The following is an 11,020-nucleotide window of genomic DNA, read 5'->3' as shown; positions in this document are numbered from 1 at the left end:
AGAGATTTTCAAGTGTGCTTGTTCTAGGAAACCTTTGATCTTGGTGAAGGTGCTGGTGCAGTTCTGCAGCAAATTGAACTACTGGTTTTGAGTTCTTGCATCTTCTTTTCAGGTGTAATCTTTTCTTTATTCTGTTGTGTAAAGGTGTAAGTGTTAGTCACTCCTTGATAGGATTTCTTGGAGTGCAAGGTGTGCTGAAATAGGGCTTTTCAGCATTGTGTGTGTTGTTCTTGTAGTGTTCAAGAACTGTTGGTTTTGTAAGTGATTGGTACTGTTTTTAGTGAATTCCACCTTGGGGTAAGGTGAGACTGGATGTAGCTCTGTATGAGTGAACCAGTATAAAAACGTGTGTACCTTATATTCTCATCCCTGCACTCATTTATGGTTTTTGCTTAATTCTGTCAAGAACTAAATCTGTTCTTTTGAAATTGAATCTGTTAATTCTGGGTTTAAGTGAAAACTGTTCTTCCTGATTTGTTAAAGTTTTATGATCATAAACAAGGTTGCTGCATATAATGGTTTAAGTGAATTGTGAACAAACTGTCCATTCATTAAAACCTGAGAAATGATCATTCTTCTTGAAATCTTGTGTTGTGTAATTTTGGTTGATTTCTAAGCATAGCTGTATCCTTCATCCTCACAATATTAAGCTGATCTGGTTCTGTTATAATTCTCTGTTGATCACAATTTTACATTGAACAAAATTCAATTTGTGCCAAGACTGCTCTGAAGAATCAATCTGTTTCATGTAAAAATAATCTGTTCTTTTTGCCTTTGGAATACTGAAAAATTGTGTGTTCTTGCGAAAATTTTATAAGCTCAATTCACCCCTCCCCTCTTGAACTTAGACACTAATAAACCCAACACAATCATGATTGCAAGAAAAAGTACGTTGAATTTTGGTGACAAATCTCTCAGAATTATCCATGGTGAAAAAAAACTACTTTTAAAGTATTAACATATTGACCAGAAAAATCAACATATATTTTAAGAAAAAATTCAAATTTCTAAGCGACTTAATATCCCCCTACAAAAAACAAATATGTCATCAGCATATAAAATATGAGAGCGAGTGAGATAACCTTGTGAACTAGCTATATGTAAAATTTTCTTATCATTCACAAGCTTAGAGATACCTCTACTAATAATATTCTCACTTAACCATCAAGAAAATAAGAAAAACAACTTAAATCTCATGTAAGATTCATTATATCTCCAAAACTAAGTTATATAGATTTAAAAGAAAAATTGTTCTTCACTGGTTCTTTAAGATATTAATTTAATAAAATTTCTATTGAACTTATTTTAAAGTTTAAAAAAATATATAGGTAGAAAATATTTTACACAACTAAAATTTTAACATCTAAGTTTTATTTATAAATTTATTTTTGATATATTCTAAAATTTATTAATATATTCTACGTCACTAGAAAGAATAATTTAATCGATTTCTTTAGTATATGTGAAGCTAGATTTTTTTTTATTACATAGAGAACGAAGTTATTATTTGTCGATAATTTTATTCCATTTCCTATATTTAACCGCCACCAATTATCTAAATCTCATTATTGAAAACAAAGGTTCCAAACATTTTTTTTTCTTGTGAAATATTTTTTTTGTCAAGTTATGTAATTTTTTCGTATTAAATGTTTTTTTTATTCCTCTCAAATTATTGTTTGAACTTAATCCATCACCATTTAAACTTAAATTAACACAACGTATTAAATTAAATATATTTCATGCTATAAAATATATTCTAAATTTATGATCTAGTACAATAAATTTCAAATTTTGATGCTGCATATGAAATGATAAATTGTTGTAAGAATCTAATTAATTATTTAGTAGTGAAAGTAGTATAGTTTAGATGTAGTATAAATATTTTATTATTTAAATATAAAACTTGAAAAATAAAAAAGTTAACTATTTAAATTTTATTTAAGAAAAATCACTATGTCTCTGCCAGCACTTTTTCTCTATATTCTTTCTAGATTTTTAAAAGATACGTTCATATTTTCATTTATCACAGTTAACCATAGGAATTTTGGTGTTGCTCGATCAGAATTAAGAGTAATTCTTCTTTACCTCTTATTTTAAGTTGGTTTTATAAAATTTTGCATGCATGTGGACTAGAGGTCTTGCATGTGGTCTTTTTAGGGAAAAGATTAATTAATTGAAAACTCTCGTTTAGGTGAAATTCAATTAATTGAAAATCTAATAGTTTTGGTTTCTCGACAGGTCAACTTCATTTGGCAAGTTGTTAAATAAAAATTCTCAGTGATTTGGTTGCTTGGAAATCCTACTTTCGCTAGGAAAAATTCAATTAAATGAGAGTTTCAATCATTGGGCAAGCGAATTCTCTTCAGCAAGTTATTTTTATGAAACTTCCAATGATGTAGTCGTTAGACAAATACTTTGGTACTGAATGAGCATAGTTTTCATCTGACAACTAAAATTCGTTGAACATGATGACACCTTTGGCAGGACAAACATAATAATGGGTAGACGAATTGCAACCTATGGAGTCACATAAAGAAAAATAGAATATGGTGAGAGTCGAAGGAGATTCTTATAACCTACGTGCGAAAAAGAACTATGTCTGGTGGATTAAAGGGATTTACCTTGTCATCAAAGTAGACTGGGTTTCTACAAAATATCTTTATTGTGGTGACAACTTAACGAAGATAATATTATAAATGCATTTCTTCAAGTCTAATTCAATTCATAAGTCTTTTGAAAATATAGTAAAACATTTGTGATGTATGATGTTAGTAGCTCATGACATGAGTGTAACCTTTTGATTAAGAAATACACACTTAATTTTTAGTATATGTTTAATGAATGAATTGAGATATTATATATATATATATATATGAATAAATATGACTAAAATATATGAATTTATTCTTTTAAAATATGTATATAAGTTTATTTTTAAAACTCTAGTTTAACATGTGTGTTGGTATGTCGTTTATATGAACATATTATGTTATAGGAGAACAATCTTAATATAAATAGGGTGAGAGATAGAAAAAGTCATATATATTTTAATTTATTTCTTTATATATATATATATATATATATATATATATATATATATATATATATATATATATATACGCGCTTAACTATTAAATATTACACAAATGACAGTGATGTGTTATAATTTCTATATTTTTATTTAATTTAAAAATATCTACACCTTTGGTTTATATATAATAAAAGAAAATATTTACTATTGATAAAATAAATCTATTATATATTACGATTTATTTTGTTTAACAATATTTAAAAATAGACCCTATGAAGAAATGCGGTACTGCCATGATTTAACTTTTGTTAGATTCTTATATACGAAATTTGGAATATATAAAATTTTATTACAGTTTCTTAATTTTTATATTATTCGTTAATCACTCCTAAAGTCTAGAAATAATTTGCATAATAAATAGGGTATGAACAATCAATCTTAATTATGAAGAAAAAAAACTGTGATTTGATAAGTTATTTCCCTTTAACATAATCAGTTTTTTTCTTCTAATCTCCTAGTTTCAAACAGGCACGATTCCACTATAGTCTTAAAATAAGCATTTTGTTGGGAAAAGATAATTAACAGCATTAAAGAGGAGGGGCACTCAATTTTATACTCCACCATGTGCAACCACTAACAACCAGTGGTTGTTTAAGCACATGATCTACTTAGTTTAAACACAACACAACACCTATCATCGTATTTTTTTAACTTTAAGATTAATCACTACTACTATAATATATTTATTAAAAAAAGTTTAGGAGTAAACTGCACTCAAAAACTGTATTTAATTATCATACCTCATCACTATTTTTTAAATGTATAATTTTGAGGAAAATTCCAAATTGAATCCAGTTTGAGAAAATAAAAGTTGTATTTATATAACCTCTGAACAAACTTTACAGTTTACTTAAAATTATCTAATGATATAAATATTTGTATATATATATATATATATATATATATATTTTTTTAAATTATGAAAATAATTTACAACTTATATACAAATAGTTCGTCGGTCTATTTGTCTATAGTATTTAATTAACTATTTTATCTAACGCCTCTTATTCAAGTTTTTACAAATTAGATTAAATATATAATACTTTAGTCTTATATGTATATCCGATATTCAATTTGGATCCAATACTTAAAATTTTATTAAACGAACTTTTATAAGCGTGGATATAATCAGTTTTATTTTTATGACTGGTATTTTTTTTTTTTACATTTGATGTATAGAAAAAATGTTATATATGTGTGTAAACTAAAAATATATAAGAAAAGTAATTGTCAACGCGTGACTATTGATACCAAACCAATAGCGTTCGTAATATAAATGGTTTTAAAAAATTGGACATATTGAAAAACCAGAACTGCTACAATAATTAAATGATATGTTTATCCTAAAAATTATTATAGAAATATTTAGAAAAGAATAAAAAAAGTGGTGGAGTTGGTGAATAGTTAGGGAGGGAGAGATTTGAAAGTTGAAAAGCAGCAGTTTGTGATAGGCAACGCAAATACTGGAACTTGGAAGAAGCAAAGAAGCAGTGTTTGTTCACTGTTTAGTTTTTTTTATTTCTTTAATTTATTGGTTTCATCATGTCATGTATATCTCTCTCACAAATTAACTTTCCTTTCTAAGTGGAGGGGGAATTTATGAATGTCTTGCTTTACAATTTATTCCACTCATAAATAAAGTTTTGTTTAAGCGTGAAAAAAGCGAAAGTGCGGGTCACGCTTCCTTTTCTTTTTTTACTACTAATTTCTCAATATTACACTCATACACTCTGCACTTATCTCTCTATTTAGCTAAATATTCACAACTCACATTTTAATTTTAATTTCAGAAACAAAACTAACATATCTTCAAATGAAAATTTTCGTTTAATTCAAAACTTACATATTTTTCCTTCCAATCAAATTCTTTTAAATCTAACACTAAATATATGAATGATAAATTTATTTAATGATTTGGAGTTTTATCTGTGTAAGAAAATGTGTTGGGAAGGCATAATTGAAATTATTACAGGTGGAGTGAAAGTTATTTATTAGTTAGAATTGATGGGAGAAGCTTAAGTTGGTATTTGGGTAATAGGTATTATGATATTGTGTTGAGAGAGTCTCTACCATGGCTTCCTTTTCCTTTGGAGGATAGTTTCTTTGGTTCTTGGCAACCTATTTTACTTTTTCATTCACCTAATAAAATCATATGGTAACGTGTGGTGATTCTTTTCTTTATTTTTTCTTTCTTTTTTTCTCCTTTGTCCATATTCACACATTATTATATATTTTAAAATGGGGAAAGAAAAAGAAAGCCCCTTCCAACAACTTTAATACTATTTTATACATTTCTCCACCAGATTCCAACCAAAACCAAATAATTATTTCCCTTAAAATATTATTTCCCACATTAAATATTAATTCACTAAATTAATTTTTAATACCCCAGTTCAGTATATCTCCTTTTCCTTCCCTTTATTTTTTAATCTCAATTTGGACAGTCTTAGGAGAGTTAGGAACCAATTACCTGATCAACAAAAACAAGGATTCATTTTATCTCCCCATTTTCATTTCCCTTGGAAACTCAAAATATTTCAAATTTCACTCTTTCTTTCTGCACAATATTTTCCCCATCTATTTTTTTTTTATCAAAACTCATTATTTTCTCCGACAAAATTTCAGCTCATCAGTTTTATTTTTCCAGTTTCATCCCATCCTACTAATTTATTTTAATGATAAAATTTATGCAAATGGTGCAAAGCTGAAGATTTTTCACATCTTGTTTTATGCTCAGGTCCTCAAACTTTTAATTGATTTTCTCATTTGCTGGCAAAAATTTCCATCTTTTCTAAAATATTTTTCCCAGCATAGTTGAGAGGACTTTGGGTGATTGAATTGTTGAGGAAAAAAAATGAGATACTGATGTGTGATTTTAGTTTATGTTACGTGTGAGTACTACTTCACAAGTGTTTGAACATGGAGTCAAGTGGCGGTGTTAGCGGGGGCGTTACGGTGGTGGGATCGGATGCTCCGTCAGACTACCATGTAGCTCCGAGGACCGACAACCCAGCTCCCGCAAGCGGATCCACGACGCAAATTCCGGCGACGGCGGGGAGTGCTCCACCGCCACATCCACCGCATACGGCAGCGATGGAGGCGTCGCCGGCGACGATGCCGGCTAAAAAGAAGAGGGGCCGGCCGAGAAAGTACGCACCGGACGGCTCGGTGACCATGGCGCTGTCTCCGAAGCCGATATCTTCCTCCGCTCCGTTGCCGCCGGTGATCGATTTCTCGTCGGAGAATCGCGGAAAAATAAAACCAACCAGTTCCGTGAGCAAAACCAAATTTGAGTTGGAGAATATAGGTAATAAATAAATCTTTTTCTTTCGAGTTTATTTTTAAAGAAAGAAGTAAATTGAGTTGAAGTTGTATACTGTGTTGTGGTTTGGATTTTGGTGTTGGAAAATGGAAAATGGAAAATGAAAACTGAGATGAGTAATTGGCTTATAGGGAAGTGGAATGAGATTGAGGCATAGGCACATTGACAGTGTGGGACCTTTGATTGATTGGATGACTAAGTTAGGGTAATTGCTGTCCTGAAAAGTGAGTTAGCTTTGTGGGTCGGTATGGGACGGTGGAATCTCGTTGTGTCTGTCGTTTTTGCAGTTCAAACATGATCGTAGGAACCCAAACCAAACCAAATCTTTCTAGGTACTATGTTAGGTACCACCATCTGGTACTCATGGGGAACACACTTGGACTTATAGGAGGAAAGTAAAAATGCTGATTTTATTTTTTTTAGTTATTTGGATTTTGTGTGTGTTAGGATAGTAGTGTTGTGGGTGTTGCTTTCTAGGGGTAGAGTGATGAAAGGACTTTAATATTGTTGTGCATTCACTCACTCACTGTGTGTTGTTTGGCAAGGTGAGGTCCAAAGTCCAAGTTGACATCAGGTCCTCTTTTTAGTCTTCTCACATCAACCAACGCTATTTAGTACTACTTAGTTGATACATGATGCAATGCAATTACGTGGTCCTTCTTTCTCATACTGCTTTCTGGATGACGAGGCAAATATGGACTCTTTGTTTGCTTGTTGGGATATATATATACTCATGCGCGCCAAGCTAATATTACTCTCACATTTAAATGGGAAACAACTGTTTTATCAGAGCGTAAACGTATTAATCAGGAACTCTACTTTTCTATTCCATTTCTAAAAATAAATAGAGCTATGAATTTCAGTAGTCTAAACGTCATCAAGTTAGTTTGTGCGTATATAAGATGGTAATAATATGATATTTGATATGTATTGGATACATGATAAATGTCTGAAGACTTTTTACAAACTAGTTTGCCTCGGCCATTATTGTTTTTAATCTATTGTTTCAGATTTGCCTTTTTTTTTGTTTGTTTGCTAACTTCCCCGATCAATATTTGCCTTTCAATAATCTTCCATTTTGCCGAGGGATGTTAGAGATTTTTAAATTGCTTTTACACACATATATATATATATATATATATATATATACGAATGTCAGTTTTACGTTTCTATGGAAACACTTGGTAAATGCTTGAAATTTGAATGAGTAGCTTTTGAAACAAATTACCACAAAAGATTTTTTTAATTATTCCTGAAAAGGATTGTATGTGTTTTTTACTTGGAAATTTAATTAAATTTAATAATATTGTTTGATTGGCATGAAGGTACTGGAGGAAAAAAATTATATATATATAATTTATATAACCAACCTTATGATGAGTTTATAAATGAAATTAACCATTAGTTATCGACATTATTCCTTCAATCTAGGACAGTATAATGTTTCAACTTTTTAGATGATAAATATGATATAAATATTCCCATTCTTTATTTGGCCTATATTTAAAAAGCCTTATAATAGAAACTGAGACTTTCTCATTTCCAATTTTATTGTTAATTATTTTTTACCCTTTTTTAGGTGAATGGGTTGCATGCTCAGTTGGTGCTAATTTCACTCCCCATATCATCACTGTTAATTCTGGAGAGGTAAGTGTCAGAAATATCTGTTACCTGTTGTGCTCTTATGCAATGCAAAATAACATTTCTCATATTCATGGTCAGGGAGTTTCCTCTGTGGGCAGTTTTTCTTTGCCCACATTCTCTCTGAGTTTAACATACGTTACATACGTGCCTATTACCATACAAAGTGATAATTATACGAAAGATGAACGATTAGTTATCAAAAAAATGAGAATGAGAAAGAGCATACTGAACAACTTGTTAGTTTCCAGGAATGATTATGTTCATTTTCTTCTTTACTGTGATAACTGAAAATATTTGTTATGATGGTTGACGAGTAACAACTAGTTTCTTTTGGTTATCTTAGGATGTTACTATGAAGGTAATATCATTTTCTCAGCAAGGGCCTCGAGCAATATGCATTCTTTCAGCTAATGGTGTCATATCAAGTGTCACACTTCGTCAACCCGATTCTTCGGGGGGTACATTGACATATGAGGTGAAGCATTTGTGCAATTTGATACTATCATTTTATTCCATGAACAAAATATTGAATTTATTTATAGTTATTTAATTATAGTAACATTCGTAGAGGAAGATTATATGCCAGCTACACTGTTATCCTCTCGATTATTGGATTTGCATTTAACCTTTTTTCAAAGAAATACGTAATCCAAATACACTATTGTTGATACCTGTATGTTGTTCCTTCCTCTTATTATTATAATGCTCATAATTTTAGCTGATTAGTTTATACTTAAAAGTGATGTTTCATTTTTTATGATAAGAAGTGTAACTATTAAAAGGATGGATCTGGATGTTACTACAATGCTGATGTCTCCCTCTTTCGTATTCTTTGATGTTGTTTTTCTGTCTTCTTATTCTCTCTCTTTTTTCTTGTTTTTTTTAAAACTGTGTTGGAATTGAAACTAGACGTTTATCACTCCCAAGTTATGTTTTGTGGTATATGTTAAAATATGCCTTTTGTTGTCAGATTGATATGTAAGTTGCATAGTGCTTCTTCTTTGCTGTGCTTTTTTTTGTCATTGTTTGAAATTTTAGGATCGGTTGCTACTTTAACATACTATATCAACTTGATAGCTAACTGGTAAAAAACAATATCTTTGAAGGTTTCTTAACAGTTGTATTGACTCTGGATTTTCTTTGACTAAATATTAGAGAACTGTTTTTATGGAGGCCATGGTTTCAATGAAAGTTAATATTAGAAAATGCTTAGCAGTATCCGATCTGCCTGGATTCTTAAACTGATTGACTTGGATTGTTTCTTGATCAAACGAGTCATGTCACTCACTGGTGCTTACTTGTGTAAAAATCTTTGGGCTAATGATGTGGAATAAAATAATTATTCTCCTCAGGCTGTAATCAATCAGAGGGTGGGAAGTGAATTTTTTATATAATTCAGCAGTGCAGAGTGCATTTATTGATCTGCACTGCTAAATAATTCTAGCACTCCTGCTTATCTGAGCTTTGTTTTTGCATTTGGTTTCTAGTATATCCTTTATTCTCCATCTGTTTGCCTTTGGGTATGTTGTTGCAGTTTATTGCTCTTGGTTACTGCTACTACTTACAGTAATAGTTTCATCAAACACAGTCAAAACTCTAGCTCAACCTGCTAACTTCTTTTCATTCTGCATTCATATTTGAAGTATTACTATTTCTTTAGCGTTCTATCGCAAGGAGAAATCCAATCTTTCTTGCTGCTGTTTCTACAGGGACGGTTTGAAATTCTATCTTTATCTGGTTCATTCATGCCCAGTGAAAGTGGAGGAACCCGAAGCAGATCCGGTGGCATGAGTGTATCTTTGGCAAGCCCCGATGGACGTGTTGTAGGTGGGGGAGTAGCTGGTTTATTGGTGGCTGCAAGTCCTGTGCAGGTATGTTTTCAACTCATAGCTTTATTCCCTTTTATTTTTAATCAATGAAGTATGCATAGGCCTAAAATCAGATATGTAACGGACTAATATGCTTCACGTAATAAAGATTATTCAATGGAATTTATGTTTGGTTGAAATGTAACAACACTTTAGTTTCAACTTTCATGTATTAGATGATAATTTAGTATTCAATAACAACTTTATATGATTCTGACCATTCTATTGTCCAATTGACTGATATGTATCAGGTAGTGGTAGGAAGTTTTCTGGCAGGAAACCAACATGAGCAGAAGCCAAGAAAACATAAACATGAAGTTATAACAAGTGTGACACCAGCAGCAGTTGTTCCCATCTCCACTCTTGATCCAATACCAATTCTCTCATCTGCAACTTCCATCCGCGGAGAAAGTTGGTCTGCTATGCCAGCAGAGGCCAAGAATAAACCAGCTGACATTAATGTGTCGCTTCCAGCAGGGTAATTAATTCGTAGGGTTCATTCTATCTGCATTTACACATGCATTTGCTGCTGACAACATTGTAATGGGAGGATTCCTAGTTGTTGGTCTTCTATCCTTGTTTGTTGTGTCTGTAAGCTTCTTGACTGTGTATCGGGACCATCATTGTTTTCAGAGGTTTACCAGGTTCATGTTCTTGTAGAATTTGAGTTGAGTTGGCCAATTAGGTATGTTTTTAATGCAGACATTGTGTCATGAAGAACACTTTGATGTCATAGTTATTCCTCAGAATCCGTCTTCCTTTGGAGTGATAGATTGTGCAATCCACGATATTGCTTGTTATTAAGACAATTAAAATTCCTAATTTGAGAAATGATCGTTTCTAATTAATTTACATACACTACGTAAGATTCCTGATCAGTTAATAATTTAAATGTTAGTCTCCAGGTTAACCAATAATAGTAACGTAAGAGACGTTGTTTTCCTCTATATTTCAATCATTTAGAACGCATTCAATCCTTATTACTATAAATATGATGTGTGCGTGTGTCTAAATAAATTCTTAGACAGCTTAGTTTTTTCTTTCTATGATTTAGCTCCCTTCCGAGAATCTAGGGTGTTTTGTCGTCAACGGCCA

General features: G+C 31.2%; 1 protein-coding gene across 1 annotated transcript; it reads left to right on the top strand.

The window, feature by feature from the left end:
- The first annotated feature begins 5,108 nt into the window (after positions 1–5,108).
- On the top strand, positions 5,109–10,773 carry LOC137808024 (AT-hook motif nuclear-localized protein 1-like). Its single transcript, XM_068608916.1, has 5 exons — positions 5,109–6,398; positions 7,993–8,060; positions 8,401–8,532; positions 9,767–9,928; positions 10,177–10,773. The coding sequence occupies exons 1-5, from the start codon at positions 6,011–6,013 to the stop codon at positions 10,405–10,407; spliced, it is 981 nt and encodes a 326-aa protein (XP_068465017.1). The 5' UTR covers positions 5,109–6,010; the 3' UTR covers positions 10,408–10,773.
- Positions 10,774–11,020: the final 247 nt, after the last annotated feature.

Source organism: Phaseolus vulgaris, chromosome 3 (assembly GCF_000499845.2).
Source record: "Phaseolus vulgaris cultivar G19833 chromosome 3, P. vulgaris v2.0, whole genome shotgun sequence".
Classification (NCBI taxonomy): Eukaryota; Viridiplantae; Streptophyta; class Magnoliopsida; order Fabales; family Fabaceae; genus Phaseolus; species Phaseolus vulgaris.
This window is presented reverse-complemented; position numbering and strand designations above follow the sequence as displayed.